At 35.5% G+C, this 26740-nt stretch overlaps 1 protein-coding gene across 1 annotated transcript in view; it reads right to left on the reverse strand.

The window, feature by feature from the left end:
* Positions 1-7800, reverse strand: part of LOC114343814 (uncharacterized) — an 81009-nt gene extending 73209 nt beyond the window's left edge. The window contains exons 1-3 of the mRNA XM_050641252.1: positions 7680-7800; positions 3504-3572; positions 2823-2891 (exon numbers count right to left, since the gene is read on the reverse strand). Coding sequence (XP_050497209.1) covers positions 2823-2891; positions 3504-3572; positions 7680-7713 — 172 coding nt within the window. The 5' untranslated portion in view covers positions 7714-7800. The remainder of the gene's footprint in view (positions 1-2822; positions 2892-3503; positions 3573-7679) is intronic.
* Between the last annotated feature and the right edge of the window lie 18940 nt (positions 7801-26740).

Raw genomic sequence — 26740 nt, forward strand, 5'->3', positions numbered from 1 at the left:
GTATTATGAAAAAGGCATTGACACCATGAATAAATATTTCATTCGATCAATGTACTTGTACTTTGGATGAACGTAATTCTTTTCGTTATACAAATTAACCAATAAAAAAATAATATAACAAATCAGAACTTACGTCAAAGTGACAACCAACATTTCCATCGGTTGAATACAATTACTCAATTTTGTATTTTGCCGTTGAAGAACATCCTTCAATTTCTCATGTAATTCATCGAAGAAAGTCACTGACATGCGGAAATAATTAAAAAATTTATTTTGGTCATTTCTTAAATCTCCAAAAAGTGTATGATATAAACCTACTTCTTCTCTTCTTCCATTGATTGGATGCACCCAATGTAGGCGATTACGTCTCTGTCTTTTTTTACGGCGATAAATTAACCATAAAGCCAAAATTTTTGCCCGGTTCATTCTACGCCCTGTGCTCTCTACGACAATAAGATGAATACTGTCGTAAAGTGTGAAAGTCCGATGAGCACGACAAATGGTCGTACGACCCTCTGTCGTGACGACCAAAGTCGTAAAGTATGAAAGAGGCTTGTAGCCTCTTTCACGGTGTCATCAGCGTAACAGAGTAAGTATTTTTATCTCTCTATCACTCATTTTATACCCTCTTTTTTCTTCACTTGTTTTATTATTGCATCCAACATTAGTTTTGACAGTAGAGAGCTAAGTTAATCTCCTTGCCGAATCCTGTGTTTGCTTCTATTAGTCCAGGGCGCATCTGTTTTGAGATGGACGTTGAGAGGTGACTCAAATTTTTTTGCAGAAATTGCTTGAAAATAAATCAAATAATAATATTTGAGTTATCCTCCCTCTCAAAAAGGTCCGGAACATTATTTAAATAATCAAAATTTCAAAAATTGAAGGAAAAATTCGATTGTTTTCTTCGTTTTTTGATGATAACTTTAAAATCATTCATTTTCGAGAAAAGTTGTACTGACGTAAAAGTTGCGTAATTAAATTTCCTACAACAGAGAATTGGTTAAAAATTTAAAAAATAGTCACCCTAGTTGCAAAATAGCAATAATTGCGAAAAAACCATACAAAAACAAGTATTCGCATTTTACGTTTTTCAACCATTTATGCTAAACTTAGGACCTTCATATTTCACACAGAAAAACTTCATGATACAGTAAAACAATACTGTAAATTTCATTAAGATCAGTTCAATAAATTTTGCAAAATAAATTTCGCAATCCAGCTTTCGCAAAAAAAATTCACTTTTTCAAAATGTTACAGGACTGAAAATAAAGCAGATAGCAAGTTGAATTTTTTTTTGCTTATAGAAGTGTACTGTACCTTTCATTTGCAATTTTCAAAATTAAAATCGATTAATTACCACGGCGTCAGAAATTTTTTGAAATAAACAATAATTTTTGATACTACGCGCAGGACAGCGGTGTTCGATTCACACAAGGTGATTTCCACCAAAATTTCTTCCAATCATTATCTAATATATTATTATCTCACTCTATATTTTGTTGTATTTTAATATTTTAATTCCACAAAAATCAAACTAATTTTATTATTGTTTGTGAAATATTGTTTAAACAATTGCATATGTTTAAAAATAATAAACTTTTATTATTCAAGTTAAAATATATGAACAAAGAAAGTTTTTGCTAATAAAAGTGTTATTTCAAAGGATAGAGTATGTGTTTTTATTTTGCAATAAACAAATTTATTTATTTATATCGGAATGTAATAAAAATTAAAATGTGTCAATCATTGTCAAAGGTCATTGGAATGCCCAATCAGAGCAAACTCTCCGGTGTCCTGCGCGTAGCACCAATAATTAATGTTTATTTAAAAAAATTCCTGACGCCGTGATGTTAATCGATTTTAATTTTGCAAAACTGCAAATGAAAGGTACAGTACACTTCTATATGCAAAAAAATTTTCAACTTGCTATCTGCTTTATTTTCATTCCTGTAACATTTTGAAAAAATGAATTTTTTTTACGAAAGCTGGATTTCAAAATTTATTTTGCAAAATCTATTGAACCGACCTTAATGAAATTTAAAGTATTGTTTTACTGTATCATAAAGTTTCTCAGGGTGAAATATGAACGTCTTAAGTGTAGCATAAATGGTTGAAAAACGTAAAATGCGAATACTTGTTTTTCTATGTTTTTTTCACAATTATTGCTATTTTGCAACAAGGGTGACTATTTTTTAAATTTTTAACCAATTCTATATTGTAGGAAATTTAATTACGCAACTTTTATGTTAGTACAACTTTTCTCGAAAATGAATACTTTTAAAGTTATAATTAAAAAACCAAGAAAAAAATCGAATTTTTCCTTAAATTTTTGACATTTTGATTATTTAAATAATGTTCCGGACCTTTTTGAGAGGGAGGATAACTCAAATATTATTATTTGATTTATTTTCAAGCAATTTCTGCAAAAAAATTTGAGTCACCTCTCAACGTCCAAATGTACTAATATTTTTACAGATGCGCCCTGGTCTATATGTGTTCTGTTATTATTCCATTGATTTTCATTTCTATTTTATTTCTTACATATATGTTTTCCATGAGTTTTATGATTAACAGTGGTAAATTTTTTCATATAGTAGGTGTATTACACTTTTTAATTGTATTCTGTCAAACGCTTTCCCTAGGCCTATGAAACAGAAAAAGGCTGGCTTGTTATATTCTAATGAATGAGTCACGGTTTGAAAATAACAAAAGACAACTTTGTAGCCAGCTTGTAGAGAATATTGGTCGCTAATGAAAAATGATGAATAATCGTAAGATATCATACCTATGTCAATTGATTTTATAAAATTATAAAAACTTACTGGGTGTTGGTTTTGCAGTTGCAGTACTCCTTAGAAATTCTTCGATAGTACCCTCGCGACCACAATCGTCTGAAAAATAATAAACACTAATTAATTACATATTTACATCCTACATACAGTGATGACTGCGCTAATAACCGGCAAAATAACGCAAAAGAGGGAAAACATAATACACTATGAGGTAAAATGAGATGAAACTAGTAGAGGTGAAAATTATCGATATAAACGTATAAATTAACATTAAATTATATAGTTTCCCACCTTTAGACATATCGGAGGAGTATTACAACTGTCACTGTGACAGGAGAATTTGATAAAATACTCATGTTACAGACGTGTAAAGGTGGGAAACTATGTAATGTGATGTTAATTTACACGTTTATATCAATTTCCACCTCTACTAGTTTCATGTCTTTTTACTTCACAATGTATTATGTTTTCCAACTTTTGCGTTATTTTGCTTGTTATTAGCGCGCTCATCACTGTATATACAATTATTTAAGTCAATTAAAAAAGTTGCCACAACCCCAAAATCTTTAATGGAAAGGAGGTTGAATGACACCTCATTTTAAAGGTCGTTCAACTACCTTTTCAAAAATACCACATACACTATATTTTTTTTAGTACTTTTGCCAAAATCAAATTAAGTGTTATGAAAGATTATTTTAAGTTTTTATTTACCTATGTCGTCAGTTCCTAAATCAATCGACATATACTTCATTAAGTAGGTGGATCCCCATGCTAAGATCACTGAAAAATTATTGATAAATGTAAGTATGCACGTTATGTTTAGATCAGCTTCTAATTTAACTATTCAATATTGAATGTTAAACAATTAATGATTAATGTTGTTCTGAAGCTATTTCCTTGCGGCATTTTTATAAATAACTATTTAGATGGTTAATAAGCCACAATTGAATTGAAAAAAATAATTTTATTAACGTTTCGACGCCCCAATAGAGTGTCGTTGTCAAAATACAAAATACTACTAAATTAAACAAAAATGTTGTTGCTTAGCCAAAAATTCTTCTAATAATTTATTTAATCTGACTCATTTATATCGGAAATTCAGACAAATATTATACATTTTAAAATAGAAGACTTTAAAATGACATTTCCAATATATATGAGTTGCGTTCCTGGGACGACTTTACTGAAAGATAGTTCATTGAAAGCTTATTTTTCATCTAAATAGTTAATTATAATTAATGATTAATAGAAAAAGATACATTTCATAAATATCTAAACGACAAAACTCCAGGAAGACGAAACGAATAGGACAATATAGCCTCATACAATACGTGAAGCCAAGAATAAGGCTCGAGAAGAACGGAAATGGGAGAAAAAAATGTGCAGAGATATCGACAAGATAGAGTATGACAGTTAATGAAAAACATAAAGGAAGCCAAAAAATTTGAACTTAAATAAATCAAGACAAGACAAAGTATATAATAATAAATCAGACCCAAAAGGAAAAAGAAAATATAATATTACAAATAGATGGAGAAACAACCATACTCGTTTAAAAAAGTCAAAGAAACTAATTACCTAAAAGTCAAAATGTCAGAAGGTAAAGGCAATAATAGCTACAGGAAATAAAAAGTATGGAGCATTACGAACATTTATGAAATCAAAATTCGTTTCTAGAAAAACAAGAATTAGAATTTACTAGAAGGTTATCAGACCTATAGTAACATATGCATACGAAACATGGGTGTTTAAAAAATCAGAATTATAAAAATGGGAGAGGTAAATGTAAAGAGCAATATAGGGAGGTTTGAAAATAAAAGGCCAGTGGAGAAGAAGGACCAATAAAAAATTGGAAGGACTGTATAAAAGGAAACACGATAAAGATGACGATTAAAGCACATAGAATACGATATTTGGGGCACATCGAAAGAATGGGAAATGAAAGAATGCCAAAAATGGTGGTGTCACGAAGACGAATATAACACAGAAGGAAAGGCAGGCCAAGAAAAGTGATGGAAGTACAAGGTGTGCGAAGACCTGACGAACAGTAACATTGATAGAAGGAAAGGAATAGCATTGGACTAAAGAAGATGGAGGGAAGTGGCAAAGGAATGTACATATTAAAATACTGAGAATTAAATAAAATTTATAAGATTAAAAATTTATAAGATTGAAATAAACCTAACATGAGTATATATGGGCACAGACTAACAATCATAGGACTATATGCGATAAACGATGATTATCCAGTACACATTAAATACCAGTTCTTCATAGATCTAAATCATGCTAGAGAGCAGAAAGGAAATACAAGAGAAATAATTATACTAGGGAACCTAAACAGACGAGTGTGAAATAGACAAAATAATAAAGTAGTTGGAAGATATGGTGAAGATACGACAAACGATAACGGAATAAGAATTATAGACCTATGCGAACAAATGGAATTAAAAATACTAAATGGTTGGTACCAACACAAAGACGTACACAAGTTCACCTGGACACAAAACACACGGGGACTAAGGGTGAACACACTAAACACACGCGATAATGAAACAAAAATCTCACATAATAGTTTCAAATGTCAGGGCATATAGGATTAACTTGTGGTAGCGATAACCATTTCCTTGGTATAAAACTTATCTTTCCATACAAATTTGAAACACAGGCAGAAGAATTGAAGCAATATGAAGAGGAAATTACACAAATAAGATACAACCTAAATAGTTTAGAACAAGAAAGTGTGAAAATTTTGTACAAAAGAAGACTCGACCAAAAATTAAAATATCTACAGCACACATCTATAGAAGAACAATATACCTACTTGAAAGGATGTATACACTCGGCCGCAGAGGAAGCCTTAGGACGGACAGAAAAGAACACAAAAAACAAACCATATTGGTGGGACGAAGGAGTCGAATCAGAAATAGAAGAAAAGCGAAGAAAATATCAGAGATACATGAGTACAGAGATGTAGTAGATCAACTAGCTTATAAGGAAGCACAAGCAAACGTACGCAGATTGATTAGGCAGAGCAAGAACAAAGAATGGGAAAAGTAGTGTACACGAATCAATATATATATATCGGAGGTAGGAAATCCACTGAGAGCTAGAGAATTCTTACAAATCTACGCAAAGGGATAGGAAAAGAACTTATAACTGCAATATCACCGAATGAGTGGAAGGAGTATTTCAGCGACCTACTGACAGAAAAAAGAAAGGAATTCGAAACATCAGAACCATCCCAGGATGCAGTAGGAGTAACAGGGTCTCCAATAAGGCTATCCACCAGTGAAATAAAGAAAGTATGTACCGAAATAAAAAACGGTAAAGCACCAGAACCTGGAGGGATTCCAGCCGAGTTGATAAAAAAACGGAACTCCAAGACTTTATGAGCACATAAGGAAACTACTACAAAGATACATTGACAACAAAGAAGTCACACAAGAATGGAAACTATCGTATATCTCAGCAATATACAAAAAAGGAGATCGAAAACAACGTGATAACTACAGGGAAATTTCCGTGACACCAACAATCAGCGAAATATACGGAACGATCTTAAAAAGCCGAATAGAAGACGAATACAAGGAAATGGAGGCAAAAGAACAAGCAGGATATAGAGCCGGAAGATCTACAATTGATCACCTTTTTGCAACCACACAAGTCATGGAAAAGAAAACAGCGGTTTACCAAGAGATTCATTTCGTATGTATTGATCTGAAAAAGGCATACGACAGTGTACATTTGGTAAAGTTATGGGAGGCAAAGGAGAATACAAATAAACACATAAAAATCATAAAAATAATTAAAATTTTTTATAACAACACACCCGCGAGAATTAAATAAGGAAACAAATTCACCGAAGGATTTCTCCAACACTCTTTAAAATATATTTAGAACAAGCTCTTAAAAATTGAAAACGGAAATGCAAGAACATGGGACTCCCACTAAATGATCATACACTATATATTCTTTGTTTCGCAGACGACCAAATACTAATAGCACAAGACTACGATGATATCTGTTACATGACAAGAAAGCTAATAGAGGAATACAGGAAATGGGGACTATAAATCAAAGTAGGAAAAACCAAATATATGAATATCGGTGGAACGCAGCAGGACTTAATACTAGAAGGAGGAGAAATAATCAGTAAATGTAACGAATATAAATACCTGGGTGTGAAAATCACGAATGTTGGAACACTAGACGGAGACATTAAAAAACGAAATACTCAGGGCAGGAAAGCAATTCCGCTCCTTAACTCAGTACTCTGGGACAAGCAGATAAACAACCAAAACAAGAAAAAGATCTATAACGCCGTAGTAAAAAGCATTGTAACATACAGCTGCAAAGTATGGCCTATGAAGGAAAAATCAAAACTCTGGATCTCTGGAGAAGAGCTGAAGGAAGATCAAGAAGAGCTGCACCAATGAACGGGTACGAGAAATAATGAAGGTCACACATACAATCAATGACGAAATCAACGAAATACAATTACGATGGTTTGGTCACGTACAAAGAATGCACGAAGACAGAATCCCAAAACTAGTACAAAACTGGAAACCGCAAGGTAGAAGAAGAAGAGGTAGACCGAGAAAAAATTGGCAGGCAGGAATAAACAAATCCATTGATGCAAGAGGTCCGCAAGTAGATCAATGTGCGGACAGAGAGGAATGGCGAACGGGTATCGGAAGACGGAGAACGTTGTAAACCGATAATATATATAATATAAGATTAAAATAAAATGAAACCAGAAATGTAAACGTTTGAGCCTTAGGCCTACAAGACCAGCTAGGCTTAACAAATAAATAAATGCTAATAATGCAGAAAAAATATTAAATAAACTACATATTCTAATAATATATAAGAATATATACCTACCAATAAATAGTATAATGTAAAATCTTAACTCCATTGCTTAAGATCACACCCAATTTTTATTTCACACTCAATATATAGAGACACACTTAATGTATACCTTGAATATCCACCTCAATGTCACAGTCTATTAAAATATTGTGCCCCCTCCCATTTCAATGATAACCGAATGCGAAGAGTGGAAGCTTTAAAGTCATGCAATTGGTGCAATTAAAAAAATTGATTTTTAGCGATTAATGATACACATAATTTCAAAAGTTATGCATTACCTAAAATTATGCTCATTTTCATAGTTGATTTTTTCGTGAGCGGATTCCGGTAATTCTTTTCTATTACTTTAGATTTTTCTTCGGTATTTACACAGTTGGGAAACGTTTTACTCAAACTTCTTTTTTGTACATCCGGTGAAAGAAAAGAAATGCTTTTCGTATATTCAGTTTGAGACACGCTATACGGAAAAAAAGGTACAAAGGTTATACATCGAAATAATTATGTTGTAGTCTCATATTTTGGGAACATTTTATTTTTTTAATTTCTCTGATATCTTTAAAAACAAAGAAGATAGACGGTTTTACTCTTTAACATTTAGAATATAGACGTTTTAACTGAAAAATACCAAACTTATTTATTTAGCGTATGGCCTACATCACAGAATAGGCAATTAATTAGATGTATGTATTATACAATGCATCACAAACAGATGTCCAGTTTTTTTATATATTCGATTGACCCTGTTATATTCTTTAAACAATGCATGTTCGCAACGTAGGTTGGGTGGTGCTATATTACTAAGGGTAGGTAGCCATATTGTACGGTTCAGTTGAGTGTCAACCAGGTAAGTATGCTTGCTATTTAGCCACAATAGTGTACAGTATTCTGCCACCGGATATATCAGGCCAAGAGCAGAGTATCTCAAAGTTGATGCTGTGGACTCCCATGAAGAGCCGCCGAGTTTCTGTATTATATTGTTGCGTGTTTTCAATTTTGCTGATGTTTTCGTCAGGTGTTCTTTGAATGTGAGTGTTCTGTCTAGAGTAACCCCTAGGTATTTCGGGTATTTATTGTGTTTCAACAGTTTGTTATTAAAATGCACTCGCAATTCTCTGTTTGCCAGCCTGTTGTTGAGATGAAAAGCTGATACTTGAGTTTTTGTGGTACTAGGTTGTAATCTCCATTTTTAAGGTATTCGCTGAGGATGGATAGGTCATTCGTGAGAGTGATCTCTGTAGTTTCTAAAGATTGGTGGCTTGTTGCAAAGGTCCAGTCGTCAACATATCCAAACTTTCGAGATTCGGTTTCAGGCATGTCAGCAATATAGAGGCTGAAAAGTAAAGGGTCAAGGACAGAATCCTGTGGAAGACCATTGTTAAGTTTCATCTGTCCACTCATCTCCTTTCCCATTATTACCTGGAAGGTTGTGTTTGTCAGCATGTTGTCAATGAGGTTAATTATCTTTCTGCAGGGGATAATACGGCCCAGTTTATATATTAATCCCTGTCTCAAAACAGTATCATATTATGCTGCTGTTAGATCTATGAATACTGTTGCTGTCTTTTGTTTTTTTTTTGAAAACTAGCTTCTATAAAAGTTGTTAATGACAGCACTTGCTCCGTGCAGCTTCGATGAGGGTGAAAGTCAGCTTGTTCAGTGGGGACGTTTTCTAGTATCCTGTGACTAATCCTGTTGCGGAGAAGCTTTTCTAATAGTTTATATACTGTGCTGAGTAGAGCCATAGGGCGGTAGTTTTCTGGCTTATCGTTTGATTTGCCCAGTTTAGGAATTGCAATTATCTTTGTTCGCTCAAGTGAGAAAGGAATGTTGCCTGAATGAACTATATCATTAAAGAAAATTACAAGCCACTGTTTCGTATATGCACCACTGTGTATCAAGAACTCAGGATGGATACCACCAAACCCAGGTGCTTTACCTGATTTCATTTCCTTCAGCTCATGTGTGATTTCACAAATAAGAATTCTTGCTGAATATTCAGAGTCCGTTCTATTCGTTTGTTTTAATGCCCTTAAGTCTCTTTTTACGTTGGTAGTATGTGTTCAATCTCGTGGAGCTCTGGATAGAGATACTATATGGGAGGTAACCTTGTTAGGAGACATTTTAGACGCTCTGGATTCCAGCTGGTTAGCTCCTCCAATTTTCCGCAACAGGGACCATGCCTGCCGGCTTGATTTTTTGAAGTCAAGGTTTTCGAGAGTCTTTATCCATTTTTTTCAGTCCATCCGGACACATGTTCATTGCGATACCCCCTAGGGATGGTTTCCTTGGCAGCGCTTATTACTGCACCTACAAATCTCTCGTAATGTTTGCTGGTTGGAGGGACTCAGCTCAAAGCCCGGTCCAGTTGTTCAGAGAACTTCTTCCAGTTTGCTTTTCTAAGATTCCACCTAGGTCGAGGATATGATCTAATTATTGGGATTGATATTCCGATGGTGATAAGTACAGGACGATGTTGAGTATGTGTGAAGTCTGCAAGGACACTTCTCGCAGTTGTTAGTGGTCTGTCATTGGTATTTTTTGAGACAAAACATAGGTCTGCGTTATATTCTTTTCTCCATGCAGCTGAATTAAGTATTTCTCTGTCTTTAGCATCAAAAACTAGATATGTGTTTTGCTCTTCGGACCATTCTACTAGTGCCTCCCCATTTTCATCATTCGTGGTGTACTTCCACATTTCGTGGTGGCTGTTGAAGTCACCGATGTATATAGTAGGATGTCAATGAGTCTTTGGCACTTCTGGGTTCGATGTGGTGGCGGCTGGAGGTAGCCAGGTATCTTTCCCCTTAAATAAAGCGGGTCTTTTTCTTCAGTATGGGTCTCTTGTATGGCAACCAGGTCAATGTCGTTACCGTGTAGGATTTTTTGCAAAACTTGGCATTTTGCTTTGGTTATGCCCTCCAGTTGGTCCTGAGATGAACCTTTATTTGTTCCCATCGTATGTTTACGTATAGATAAGATTTCTGTTTGTGATCTGTGATCTTGGCAGGATTTTTTTGTTCGTTCGTCTGCCGCCAAATTTTGCTACTTCATTTAGCGTTACCCAGGGTGCATCACGTGGAGGCGAACTAGCATTACACCCCAAACCTAGGCCACCTAGGCTATTTGATTTTGGTCAATGGAGTATCAGGTAGCAGTAATTGTAATTTCTATATCTTGCAGAGAAACACCAAGGAACTGACGAAGTTTTCATTGTATACCGATAATATCCCATAAATGATCGATAGGAGTCATGTCGAGACTGTGAGGGGACTAATTCAATATCTCAATATTTACTTCACTTAAATATGGAGTAACGACATATGATATGTGAGGAGGCCATGTCTTATCATACACTAAGATGAAAGTATTTCCTATATATAGTGCGAAAGAAACAAAGTTTTCAAATAAAGAAAATCAGTGTAATATACCTCTCGTTATTTAAAGAGCCTCCACGTAGACACCAAATCCGTACTTATTCTCAAGTAAATTTCACCACAAAGCATCACAGAGCCTCTATTGAACAATCGCGTCCCTCTTATGCGCTGTGCATACCGCCCACCTGGTCGACAAAATGTATTAGTTATTTAATAACTCTTAGCCCGACCGCACATCAAAGAAACATGAAACGTAAATTACGTTTCATGGAAATAAACCACTGCTAAACAAATATACGTCCGGCCATTTATGAAACTCTCCGAAAATAAAAATATGTCATGAGCATGAATCACACTAGTTTCATTGGTAGGCGGACTTTGAGATTTGTTTAGCAGTGTTTTAGTTTCATGAAACATGTTTTTGGGTTCATGTTTCATGTTTTTCGTTTCATGTTTCTTTGGTGTGCGGCTTGGCTTATTTTTATCGACCAGAACTGTTAACGTTATGTGCCTTTCTGTTTTTAAAACTTTGTTGACTGTTATATTTTATTATTAGTTTATTTTTGTTTCAATTAAAATACATGTTATAGAATAAAAGCGCCTACTTTTTTGTTTCTAAAGATATCAGGGACATTCGAAAAACAATATGTTCGCAAAACATAAGAATACCGTATTAATTCAATGTTTAGCCATACTTGTACCTTGTACTCCCTACAGGGTGTCTCAAACTTAAGAAACATAAGAAAACGTTTCTTTTCTTCCACCCGGTATATGTTTGAAAAAGAAATTTGAGTAAACCCTTGCCCAACTGTCCCAAATTATTATTATTACCAGAGAAAAAAACTAAAATAATAAAAACAATTTGGGGAATCCGTTAATCTGTTCATAAGTTGAAAAAATCAACTATGAAAATGAGTATAATTTTAGGCGATGCATAACTTTTGGAACTATGTGTATTTACAGGTTGCACAAATAAACATTTTATAACTTAAATTCAATTTAAATGAGGTATCTGATCTTGCTTTAAAAAATTGAGAAAACCATATTCAAGACAATAAATCTAAGAAACAGTGAGTTGGAAAAATATAAGCGAAATAAAATCAGATTACATACTTACATAATTTTGAAAATGTTATCTAGTAATACCAAATACATTATATAGGGTATCACTATCAACTGCCCTACCAAAATTTTTGATTGGATTTTTTTTTTCAATTTGGCCGGATAGCTGAGTCTGAGGTATTCTGTCTAAATCCCGAGCCGAGGATTAACGGCGTGTAATTTGGGTTGCCTATATAAACTTGAATCAACGAAATGGGCCTTGAGTGTTATTTAAAACGCTGAAAAGACCGTTTAGTGATAATAAAAAGGGTGGGTTGTGATTGCGCGCAGCGGTCAAATACCTCCTGCCCTGCGGTTCTCTCACTCTAATACCCGTAAGTTAGGTTTGGACCGAAGGGTTAGGTCTTCCTCCTTTCAGGCAAAAACCGATATTTACTGCGGTTGCATGATATTTAATATTAAAATAGTATTGGATGTGGTAGAATGTAGACTCTTTGTATAATTATCAATTGAACAGTGAAGCTGTTAGATCAATTTTCCGATTCAATCATTTCTACTGTTCACAGTTCTGTGTTTGTGTTTGCTTTTGAGTAGGTATTTCATTTTCTTGACAACGAAAATGTTCGGTGTGGAAATAATTAATAAGTGCTTGGAATGCGGAAACGTGTATAAACGTAAACATGATTTAAAAAGACATGTAAAAAGTTGGCATCCCGACAAATTGGATGCAATTGCCCCTTTAAAAGTGCTTAAAGGCAACGTCTATAAATTTAGACATAAGCCAAGTTTAAACTTTCATGCCAAAAAAATGCACACAAATGTCATTGATTTGTACAGTTGTAATTTTTTGAATAATAAACATTCGCGATTCAAGTTTATATAGGCAACACAAATTACACGCCGCTAATCCTCGGCTCGGGATCTAGACTCGAGTAGTCTGAGGCAGTAGGGTATCTGACTTCCACTCACAAGGCCAGGGATCGAATCCCTGCGCCGCGCCGGCGTAAAGATCTAGATATTTTGAAAAATCTCTACAGGCGCCAGGTCGACTCAGCCTGAATAAAATGAGTACCTTGGCTAAAAACAGGGGTAATAATAGGCAGTTGAAGCGAAGGAATGGGCCTGAAGGAACTACCTTCCTTGTATACCATCTTCTTCTTCTTCTTCTTAGCCTTCTATCGTCCACGTTTGGACATATGCCTCTCCCAACTCCTTCCATCGGTCTCTATCCTGAGCAACATATTTCCAATTTGTTCCCGCTACTCTTTTAATATCATCAATCCAACTCATCTGTGGTCCTTTTGGTAGTCTCCCTTCGTAAGATCTCTAATATTGTATTGTTGCATTCCAACCTTGGTCTTTTTGTCTAGCAGTGTAGCCTGCGAAGCTCCATTTAAGTTTGGCAACTTTTGTTGTTATGTCCTCGACTTTTATTTTTGAACTTACCCAGTTTTGAACATTGCTCTTTCTGTTGTGGCTAGTTTATTCATATTTGCCTTGGTTAGGGTCCAGGTTTGACATCCATATGTCATGATAGGAAGGATACACTGGTTGAACAATTTGCTCGTCAAGTATTGGGGTATTTTGTGGTTCTTAAGTATCCAACTAAGTTTTCCAAATCCTGCCATGCTAGTCTTGCTCTCCTAGTAATTTCCGCACTTTGGTTCTCTTTGTCAAGTTTCAGGATTTGGTCTAGGTAGATATATTCCTGGACATTTTCTATCTCACTGCCATTTATAGTTATACATCTGGGGTCATCCGTGTCTGTCATTATTTTTGTTTGTTTTCATGTTCATTTTCAGGCAGACGTATTGGGAGCTGCCTGCGAGTTCCTCTATCATAATTTGCAGTTCCTCGAATGAGCTCGCTATAATCACAATGTCGTCAGCGAATCTGAGGTGGTTTAGCTTCTTGCCATTAACGTTAATGCCATAGGTTGACCAATTTGTCGTTTTGAAGACGTTTTTTAGGGCTAGGTTGAAAAGCTTTGGCGATATTACATTTCCTTGTCTCACGCCTCTCTTAATGGGGATGGGATTTGTATTTTCGTCTTTTTGTACTATTATAGTTGCATTTTCATATATATTATGTATTAGCTGTCTATATCTCGAATCTATTCTACAATTATTAATAGCTTGTTCTATGGCCCACATCTCTATACTATCAAACGCCTTTTCATAGTCTACGAAAGCAAGAAATACGGGTAGTTGGTATTCATTTGCCTTCTCTATCAATGTTCTCATTGTCGCCAGATGGTCTGATGTACTAAGTATATCCTTTGCGGAAGCCAACCTGTTCCACTGGTTGGTAGCTGTCCATTTTGTAGGTCAACCGGTTGTTAATAATTCTCATAAATAGTTTGTATACTTGACTGAGCAACGATATAGGACTATAATTCTGTAGGTCACATTTGTCCTCTTTTTTGTGTAAAAGTATTACTAGACTTTCGTTCCAGTCCATAGGCCTTATAGACCAGGACATTTAGCACTAAAAACACCTGAATAAATAAATTTTTAAATACAGCACCTAGAGAGTTTTGTGCATTATGTTCACGATGACGTCAGTAAAAAAGTCTACTATCCAAAAATGGGTGGAAATGCATACTTGCACTGTAAAGTGCATAAAATGCATCCAAAATTGCATAAATATAAAATTAAAGTCAAAATCAGTATACTAAGGAACAAAATTTATTATTTGGGGGGTTTTGGGGTCACTGAATACGATTACGCCATCAGAACTGATCCCCAAATTACCTGGTGCCCAAGGTCACGGCAAGAGACGTCATCTCCTGGAGTTTCGATGGTTTTCGGTATTAAATCGACGCAAACGGATTACTCATGGGTTCTAGGGGTCGCTAAATACGAATATGATATCAGAATTGACCTCCGGAGTACCTGGTGCCCAGGGTTGCTACTAAGGCACGTCGTCTTCTGGAGTTTCAAAAGATTTCGGCACTAAATTGATGTAACTGGACTACTCGGGGAGTTTTTGAGGTGGTTAAACACAAAGATGCCATCAGGATATACCTTAGAACCACCTGGTGCCCAAGGCCACTGTAAGGGACGTCATCTTCTGGAGTTTCGAGGGCTTTCGGTATCAAATTGATGCAAACTGATTACTTACGGGTTTTTGAGGTCGCTAAACACGAATATGCCATCAAGAACGACTCCCTGTGCACCTGGAGCCCAAGCTCAATGCAAGGGGCATCCTCTTCTGGAGTTTGAGAGATTTCGGCATTAAACTGATAAAAATTGATTACTTGGGGATTTTAAGTCGTTAAACACGAATATGCCATCAGAACAGACCTCTCGATCACCTGGTGCCCAAGGTCACTGCAAGGGACGTCATCTTCTGGAGTTTCGAGGGCTTTCGGTATTAAATTGATGCAAACGGATTACTTACGTGTTTTGGGGGTTACTAAACATAAATATGATCTCAGAATTGAACTCCGGAGTATCTGGTGACCAGGATTGATACTAGGGCACGTCATCTTCTGGAGTTTCGAAGGTTTTCGGCATAAAATGGATCAAATAGATTACTCGGGGAGTTTTTGAGGTCGCTAAACACGAATATGCCATTAGAACAGACCCACGGAGCACCTGCTGCCCAGGGTCACTGCCAGGGACGTCATCTTCTGGAGTTTCGAGAAATTTCGGCATTAAATTGATGCAAATGGATTACTGAGGGGTTCTTGAGGTCGCTAAATACGAATATGCCATCAAAACCGAATTCCGGAGAACCTGGTGCCCAAGGTCACTGCTAGGGGCGTCATCTTCTGGAGCTTCGAGAGTTTTCGGTACTAAATTGATGCAAACGGTTTACTCATAGCTTTTTGGGGTTGCTGAAAGCGAATACGCCATCAGATCTCACCCTCAGAACACCTGGTGCATAATGCAGGTCATCTTCTGTAGTTCCGAGGGTTTTAGGCATTCAATTGATGCAAACGGATTACTTACTAATCGGATTTTGTTGAATACGATTGCGTCATCAGAACAGACACCAGAGCACTTGGTACCTAGGACACGTCATCTTCTTAAGTTTCGAGGGTCCTCGGTACTTAATTGATGCAAATGGATTACTTATGAGCAGGGCCGCCGAGAGGGCGGTACAGCCGGTACATTTTACCGGGGCCCGGCGTCGACCAGACCAAAGACGTAATTTTTCCCGTTTTTCTTTGCTCTTCACTTAGTGTCCACAATACGTTTAATTAATCCTTGGCTATATTTAACATGACCTTTAGTTGACTTGCTGTCAAATTTTAACAGCAATAAGTCATAGAAGTCAAATGCTGCAGTGCAGTCAGATATCTATGGATATAGAGATTAAAAATATATCAGGACTTCTAAAAGATTTACAAAAAATCAGAAATTGATTGAAGAATATAAAGGGTCAGAATCTAAAGGGATCAGGTCTTCCATTGTTGAAGAATCTAAATTAGTTACCAGCAATTATGGAATAAATCCAGAATTTACATAAAATAAAGAAAAACGGCACAAGAAGCCAGTGAGATTTTTTGATGATTTCCTGCGCCTAGTAGTGATGCGACTGATAATTTTCAGCCCGACGCAATATTTCCCTGTGAACTATTTAATATTGTCAAATAATAAACAATTTAACCAGAATATTTAATGCGGCAAATGCAATTCATTAGCTATTTAACATTTTGTGTCCATTCCGAGATGACGATGACGAGAATATTAAGAAAAAAATTGATATATTGCGCGAGTTTTATAAAGAAGACATCAGTGAAGAATTGATAAGATGAAATTTTTCATTTGAGAGCGATATACAAGGATAGTATTGGTAAATCTCAATTTTCTCCAATCTTCTTCTTTACGTACCATCTCCGCGACGAAGGTTGGCAATCATCATTGCTATTCTAGCTTTTGACACTACAGCCCGAAAGAGTTCAGTTGAGCTGGATCCAAACCATTCTCTGAGATTTCTCTGCCAGGACATTTTTCTTCTACCTATGCTGGCCTTCCTTGAATCTTTCCCTGCAACTTTTCCAATAGATTTACTTAATAAAATTAAACATCTCAAATTAGATTCATTATTTCCTAACTTCGTTATTGCGTTAAGAATATTTTGCACATTGTCGGTGACAGTCGCAGAAGCGAAAAGATCCTTTAGATTTCTTTACCGCATAAAGAATGCTGTGATATCTACAATAAAACAGGATTGGTTAACTCGCCTATCAACTTTGTGCATTGGTAATGATTTGGTAAAATCATACGATTTTTCGAAAGTTATAGATATATTTTCCAATCAGAAAACTCAAAAAGCAGCAGTATTATAAATATTTTTACTATTAAAAATATAATCAAAATTTAATAAAATTTATATTTAAAATGTTTCTTATTATATATTTTTCTATTGCTAAAAGTTGAACAATTTTTTTCGCTCTTCACTTTTTGTCGGGGGTCCATTCGCCACTTCTTGCTGGGGCCCGCTCATTCTTCTCGGCGGCCCTGCTTATCGGTTTTTTGGGTTTCTGAACATAAAAACGCCATCAGAGCAGACACCAGAGCACCTGGTGCCTAAGGCACGTTATCTTCTGTAGTTTTGATAGTTTTCGGTACTAAATTAGTGCAAACGGATTATTCTTCAGTTTTTGGGGTTCCTGAATATAAATATGCCATCAGACCCAACCCATGCAGCGTCTGGTTTTTAAAGCAGGTCATCTTCTGGAGTTTTGAGTGTTTGCGGTACTAAATTGATGAAAACTGATTACTTATGGGTTTCTCAGGTACCTGAACACGAAAACGCCATCAGAACAGACACCGAAGCGCCTGGTGCCTAAAGCATGTTATATTTTGGAGTTTCGAGAGTTTTCGGTACTAAATTGATGAAAAATGGATTACTTTTTGGTTTTGGGGTTGTTGAACACAAATATGGCTTACATGAGGAATTTTGAAGTATTTAGTGATTACGGTGATCACTAATAATGCCAACGCATAATAAAATTCATGTAAAAAATTGAATAGATCAACATAGTAGAGTTCGTATTCCGTAAACCCAAAAACCCATGAGCAATTCATTTACATCAATTCGGTACCAACATTTTTCTTAACTCCATAAGATGATATACCTTAGGCACCAGGTGCTCCGGTGTTTGTTCTTACGGCGTATTTGTCTTCAGCAACCCCAAAACTCATGAGTAATCCGTATGAATCTATTTAATGCCGAAAACCCTCGAAACTTCAGAGGATAACGTGCCTTAGGCCAAGATGCTCCGGTGTCTCTTCTGATGGGATATTTGTGTTTAACAATCCCAAAAACCCGTGAGAAATCTGTTTGCAACAATTGAGTACCTTAAACTTTCGAAACTCCAGAAGATGACGTGCCTTAGTGACCAAGTCCTCCAGTATCTGTTCTGATGGGGTAAAACCCCCCGAATAATTTATTTTCATCAATTTAATGCTGAAATTCCTTAAAACTTCAGAAGATGACGTCCCGTGTAGTCACCTTGGGCATCAGGTGCACAGGGGTTGTTTGTGATGGCATATTCTTATTTAGCGACCTCAAAGACCCTCCAGTAATCTATTTGCATAAATTAAATGCCCAAAGCCCTCGAAACCCCAGAAGATTACGTACCCTGCAGTGATCTTGGGCACCAGGTAATCCAGTGATCTATTATAATGGCATATTCGTGTTTGACGACCTCAAAAACCCCCCGAGTAATCCGTTTGCATCGATTTAATGCCGAAAACCATCGAAACTCCAGAATATGACGTCGCCAGCACTGAACTTGTTCACCAGGTGATCCGGTGGTGGTCTGTTCTGATGGCATACTCGTGTCTAAGACTACAAAACCCCCGAGTAACCCATTTTTATTAATTTAACGCCAAAATCCCTCAAAACTTCCGAAGAGGGCGTCCCTTGCAGTTACCTTGGGCTCCAGGTGCACAGGGGGTCAGTTTTGATGGCATATTCGTGTTTATTGACCTCAAAAACCCTCCAGTAACCCATTTGCATCAATTACATGCTGAAAATCCTCGAAACCCCAGAAGATGGCGTACCTTATTGTAGCGACCCGGGGCACCAGGTACTCCGGAGTTCAGTTCTAATATAATATTCGTATTTACCGACCCCAAAAACCCGTGAGTAATCCGTTTACATCAGTTTAATACCGAAAACACTCAAAATTCCAGAAGATCCTGGGCACAAGTTACTCCGGAATTCAATTCTGATGGCATATTCGTGTTTAGCGACCCCAGAAACCCGTAAGTGATCCGTTTGCATCAATTTAATACCGAAAGCACTCGAAACTCCAGAAGGTGACGTCCCTTGCTGTGACCTTGGGCACCAGGTAATCCGGTGGTCTATTCTGATGGCATATTCGTGTTTGGTGACCTCAAAAACCCCAGAGTAATCCGTTTGCACCAATTTAATACAGAAAGCCCTCGAAAGTCCAGAAGATGATGTCCCTTGCAGTGACCTTGGGCGCTAGGTGATCCAGAGGTCTATTCTGATGGCATATTCGTGTTTAACCACCTCAAAAACCAGTCCAGTTGCATCAATTTAGTGCCGAAATCCCCAGAAACTCCAGAAAATGACGTACGCTAGTAGCGACCCTTGGCACCAGGTAATCCGTAGGTCAATTCTGATGGCATATTAGTACTTACTGACACCTTAAACCCCCGTAAGTAATCAGTTTTCATCGATTTAATGCCCAAAACCATCGAAACTCCAGAAGATGACGTCTCTTGCACTGACGTTGAGTACCAGGTGATCCGGGGGTCAGTTCTGATTGCGTAATCGTATTTAGTTACCCCAAAAACCCCCCAAATAATAAATTTTGTTAGTATACTGATTTTGACTTTTTTTATATTTATGCAATTTTGGATGAATTTTATGCACTTTACAGTGCAATTATGCATTTCCACCTATTTTTGAATAGTAGACTTTTTCCTGACATCATTCTGAACATATTGCAAAAAACTTCAAGTCTCTATGTGCTGTATTTAAAATTTTATTATTTATTTTGTGCTAAATGCCCTCGTCTACTAGATATAGCAGACTACTCTGCTATGATCCCAAAGCCGCGTTAGCGGTATAAAAGGAAGGCTATTATTATATTAAAAATTATTATAAATAAATATTTTCCCATGGTAAAGTTTACATGTGTAAGCTTTTCATTTGTCCTGGATGACTTAAAAATTGTAATTCATGGTCTATATTTGCAATTTCCTGATGGCTAGTCAAATATTCATGATATGATTCGGTTGTCATATTATTTCACTAGAAAATCAGTATACTGGTGATAAGGTAGTAATGTAATAGGTACAAATAAGTTTCTCATTAATTTTTTTACCTGTTCTCAGTCATATGTTATTGTGTATTAGTGCAAAATATGAATAACGGGTCAACATGTATTATTATTCGTTAAATCACCACCTATGCGGTATGCAATTACTAATATTTTGGATACGTGATAGGTGTAGAGAAACAAGTTGTCATTAAAAGATATTCCAATACAACCTATAATAAAAACATAAGATAGAAAAATTGCTCTAAAAAGGCTAAAGAATTACTGCATAAACATAAAATAAATATATAAATAAATATATAAATAATATAAATTTAATTCTAGAATTATATTTAGTAAACTCAGCAGGCCTTGTATTTTATTTTACTCTTATAAATTCTATTTCATTTCACTTTAGTCTTTTTAACAATCTTTCAAAACTTCCCTCCATCTCCTTCTGTCACATGCTAGTTTATTCCATCTCTCAATGTTACTTTTCTTCAGGTCTTCCTACACACTGTCCTTCCATATTTTTCTTGGCCTGCCTTCTCTTCTCTTTTGTACTGGTGCTGTGGAGTAACATTTTTTTGCATTCTTTCATTTCCCATTTTTTGGATGTACTCCAAATATCGTATTCTCTGTGCTTTGATTGTTGTCGATATCGTTGGCTTTTTATACAGTTCTTCCAATTCATTATTGGTCCTTCTTTTCCACTGACCTTCTATTTTCATACCTCTATATATTGCTCTTTGCATTTTTCTCTCCCATCTTTTTAAAAAGTCTGTTCCTGACTTTTTCAGCACCCATGTTTCGATATCTATCTTGTAAATTCTGATTTTTGTTTTTCTGGAGACGTATTTTGATCTCATTAATATTTTTGTAATGCTCCATACGTTTTATTTCCTTTAGTTATTCTTGTCTTTATCTCCTGCTCCTCATGACCATTTTCATCTATGTTGACTCCAAAGACTCTTTTGAACGACTATGAATTTATCCATCTATTTGTAATATAATGTTATTTTCTTCTTTTTTTTTTCTTTTTGGGTCTGTGCCATTTACTTTGTCTTCTCTTCATTTATAATATCGTTACTTGCATGTTTATTCCGCTTTTCCTGATTTGCTCTTTCCAATGTTAGATTACAGAATGCAGTTGTTGATAGTGGGTCTTCTTGTCGTAATCCTTTCTTAGTTTCAAACTTTTTGGATGTATGCCCTTTCCATGCTATTTTGTTTGTTGTGTTTTCCATCTTCATCTTTACCATCTTGACAATTTTATTTGATATTCCTAATTCTTTCATCAGTTCGTACGTCTGCTGTCTGTTTATTGTGTCGTAGGCCTGCTTAACGTCGATGAACAAAACATAATATTTTATGCTACTGTCTTATGTTCGTAACAGGTAGATCTGTTATTTCTAAAACCTGCCTGGTATTGTCCAAATATCTTTTCCGAAAATTGATTTAGGATTTTTCTTATACTGTGTGCTAAAATTTTGTACTTCTATGGTTTTTGCTTAGCATCTTATCACCTTTTTATGTATATGCCATATCCTTGCTTTTGTCCAATCTTCTGGCATTGTTTTTACTTCCCATATTCTTTTTATCAGGTCATATATCTCTTTTTGCGGTCTTTTTCCTCCTCTTTTTGTTATTTCGGCCGATATTTCCGTTATTTCTTGACTATTGTTATTATTCAGGTCCTTTATTTCGTTCTCTATTTATTGCTCTGTAGGTATTTCTATTAATTAGTAGTTTATTCCGGATTTTTATCATCTCTCACGTATGGGTTGTTTTGTATCAAGAATATACGATCTTTCAATTTTATTTTTGCTTCCTGGTACAAAGATCTTATTTCTGTTACTTGGATTTTTTCTTCTATTTCTTTAAGTTTGTTCTCATTGTATTTTCTTTTTTGCTTCTACATTTTCTTTTAAAAACCCTACAATATATGATACAGAAAACATACTTGTCAGAGGTTTTGGACTTCGAAACATACTGACAAAGATCGAATTCTTGACCATCTTAATTTTTCAAGTCGTTCCTCCTGATAATCTCCCTAAATATAAGTTGCGGCTTCAGCCCAATGAATATACAACTAAAAAATTAGGGGGCCAGTTGGAAACAACTTCTTAATTGTCGACAATTGATTAGAGGTTAATAATACAAAAACTACATGTAGGCTTTCCAAAAGTTAACTTCTACTATTAACTACCCAATGGCTAATTAGGAAGTGTTTGTTGACTCCCAAAAAGGTACATCCAAGCCCTCAAACAAAGACCCTCGAGATTACAACCACCAAATCACCCGAAAAATATGTGATTACTTGCAAAAGTTAATTCTATATTAGGGAAAAGTAGATAGTATTTTCCCAGATAAAAAAGAGATCCAGTGCTTTATTAGTACTTAACTGAAAGCAGAAAGGTTTATGCTACAAAGTAAATAATAAATATACATGTTGAGAAATGCCATGTAAGCATTTCTTTTAAGTTGAATCAATACTTGTAAATTTCATTGTATATACAGGGTATAGGGTATCATTAGGTGTATAAATATACAGGGTATTTCATTAATAATTGTCCATATAGTAACTGGAGAAACCTTAACACAAAATACGAAGATTTTATCTAAAACACTTAAATAAAATGTTGTTCCTTACTGAGTTACAGGGTGTTTTATCTAAAAATTTAAAAACTATTTTTGCTCAGAATCTTAGAACTATTCGACGTATCCTTTTCATACTTGGCAGAAAGTGCGACTACTAGACACCCTACTAAATTGTGATACTACCAGAGGCGTACGACAGGGGATGGTGAATGGTTGACCCTTCTCAAATTCTACGCCACTGGAGAAATTACTATTTTAGTGCCATTTTTAGATTCTACAATACTTTCTACGTAAATAATATACTCTTCATTGGTAACGATAAAGCCATTAGTTTTCGAGATATTTGAAGTTAAATATGAAACGGTACAGTTATTTTGATTAATTTATGATACGATTCATATGATTAAAATTTAAAAATTATTTGTACCCAGTACTTTAAAGCTATTTGGCGTATCCTTATAATACTTGGCAGACAGTGTAGGTACTTTACACCCTACTAAATTAAAATAAATAAACGTTTCTAGCTACTACCAGAGGCGTACGACAGGGGATAGTGACTGGTTGACCCCTCCCAAATTCTACGCCACTGACAAAATTGCTATTTTAGTGTAATTTTTTGATTTTTTAATACTTTTTATTTAAATAATATACTCTTCATTCGTAACGATAAAATGATTAGTTTTCGAGATATTTGAAATTAAATATGAAGCGACACAATACACTGATCAAAATAACCGTGTCGTTTCATTTTTAACTTCAAATATCTCGAAAACTATTAACTTTATCGTTACGAATGAAGAGTATATTATTTTCATAGAAAGTATTGGAGAATAAAAAAATTGAACTAAAATAGCAATTTCGCTAGTGGCGTAGAATTTGGAAAGGATCAACCATTCACTTTCCCCCGTCGTACGCCTCTGGTAATAGCCATAAACGTTTGTTTAACATAATTTAGTAGGTTGTATAGTACCTATACTTCCTGCCAAGTATGAAAAAGATATGTCGAATAATTTTAAAATGCTGAGCAAAAATAGTTTTTAAATTTTTAGATAAAACACCCTGTAACTCAGTAAGGAACCACATTTTATTTAAGTGTTTTAGGTTAAATCTTCGTATTTTGTGCTAAGGTTTCTCCAGTTGCTATACGGACAATTATTAATGAAACACCCTGTATACTATTTTATAAACAATGAGGAAATTGGAATCTGAGATGTAAAAACAGTGTTATAATCTAATAGACCACCAGATTTCAATATAAATTCAGTCACGATTTTAACGAGAGTAAACCATGTAATCCCTTATAGAGGTGCAACCTCTAAAATTAGCTGGGTGAGCCCCACCCATAGAGGTATATATTAACATAGAGTGAGCCGTCACTCCGCGCTTCCTGACGACCAGGGCCGCCGAGAAGAATGAGCGGGCCCCAGCAAGAAGTGGCGAACGGGCCCCCGACAAAAAGTGAAGAGCGAAAAAAATTGTTCAACTTTTAGCAATAGTAAAAATATATAATAAGAAACATTTTAAATATAAATTTTATTAAATTTTGATTATATCTTTAATAGTAAAAATATTTATAATACTGATGCTTTTTGAGTTTTCTCATTGGAAAATACATCTATAACTTTCGAAAAATCGTATGATTTTACCAAATCATTACCAATGTACAAAGTTGATAGGCGAGTTAACCAATCCTGTTTTATTGTAGATATCACAGCATTCTTTATGCGGTAAAGAAATCTAAAGGATCTTTTCGCTTCTGCGACTGTCACCGACAATGTGCAAAATATTCTTAACGCAATAACGAAGTTAGGAAATAATGAATCTAATTTGAGATGTTTAATTTTATTTAGTAAATCTATTGGAAAAATTGCAGGGAAAGATTCAAGGAAGGCCAGCATAGGTAGAAGAAAAATGTCCTGGCAGAGAAATCTCAGAGAATGGTTTGGATCCAGCTCAACTGAACTCTTTCGGGCTGTAGTGTCAAAAGCTAGAATAGCAATGATGATTGCCAACCTTCGTCGCGGAGATGGTACGTAAAGAAGAAGATTGGAGAAAGTTGAGATTTACCAATACTATCCTTGTATATCGATCTCAAATGAAAAATTTCATCTTATCAATTCTTCACTGATGTCTTCTTTATAAAACTCGCGCAATATATCAATTTTTTTCTTAATATTCTCGTCATCGTCATCTCGGAATGGACACAAAATGTTAAATACCTAATGAATTGCATTTGCCGCATTAAATATTCTGGTTAAATTGTTTATTATTTGACAATATTAAATAGTTCACAGAGAAATATTGCGTCGGGCTGAAAATTATCAGTCGCATCACTACTAGGCGCAGGAAATCATCAAAAAATCTCACTGGCTTCTTGTGCCGTTTTTCTTTATTTTATGGAAATTCTGGATTTATTCCATAATTGCTGGTAACTAATTAAGATTCTTCAACAATGGAAGACCTGATCCCTTTAGATTCTGACCCTTTATATTCTTCAATCATTTTCTGATTTTTTGTAAATCTTCTAGAAGTCCTGATATATTTTTAATCTCTATATCCATAGATATCTGACTGCACTGCAGCATTTGACTTCTATGACTTATTGCTGTTAAAATTTTACAGCAAATCAACTAAAGGTCATGTTAAATATAGCCGAGGATTAATTAAACGTATTATGGGCACTAAGTGAAGAGCAAAAAAAAAACGGGAAAAATTACGTCTTTGGTCTGGTCGACGCCGGGCTCCTTACATCGCCGGGCCCCGGTAAAATGTACCGGTTGTACCGCCCTCTCGGCGGCCCTGCTGACGACAAGATATCTTCGACTGGTTTGCGCTATCTCTTTCTAGCACATTGTATCGAGAATCTATGATGACGTTCAGTGTGAGTATAGGCACGGAAGGGGAGGACTACTGTCGCAGCTTTACTATGCGTAAGAGTGAGACAGTACTAATCCAAAGAAAAAAGATGGTGTAATCACTTCACTCTGAATGACACTCTCTCTATGTTAATATATACCTCTATGGCCCCACGACAGTGTACACATTTAAGGCGGGTTGACATTACTAGTGAATAACGAACGTGGCTCACGCTTACGAATTTTGCCCGTGCTATTGCTAGATATTTTATTATCTATTTTCAAACTCGAGCAGTACATTTGTATTTGTATGCAATGGATAAATACAAATGTACTGGTCGAGTTTGAAAATAGATAATTAAATATCTAACAATAGCACAGGCAAAATACGTAAGCGTGAGCAACGTTCGTTATTCACTAGTAATGTCAACCCGCCTTAATAGTGCAAGAATAAAGTCTACCAATACAGCAAAATGCCAAGTTATGACTCTCACTACCAAGCTACCAAGAAAAATCATAATAAAGAGAACTATAATAAACTCAACACCAAGTTCAAAATAATGTATTGGTTATTTTGTTGCAATTCTGAGATATCCATCCATAAAAATTTCTGGACTCAAAAACTGGAAGCTAGCTTAGACTTCTTTCTCTTCTAGTGCCGACTCCACTAATGAAGGTTGGCTATAACCATTGAAAATTGGTCTCTATCTTCCGTTTTCTTAAAAGCGCCTGTGTGTTTAAATCGGTCCAATCGCGAATGTTTTTCAGCCAGAATATTTTTGTCGTCTACCAGGATCCCTTCTTCGTTCGATTTTACCCTTCATTATCAGTTGTAACAACTCGTACTTATTATTTCTAAATATTTGTTTCAAACATGCTGTTTTTCTCCTTTTATTGGTGGTCAAAAGTACTCTGTCTTTTCCCATTCTG

The sequence above is a fragment of the Diabrotica virgifera genome, chromosome 10, assembly GCF_917563875.1.
Source record: "Diabrotica virgifera virgifera chromosome 10, PGI_DIABVI_V3a".
Classification (NCBI taxonomy): domain Eukaryota; kingdom Metazoa; phylum Arthropoda; class Insecta; order Coleoptera; family Chrysomelidae; genus Diabrotica; species Diabrotica virgifera.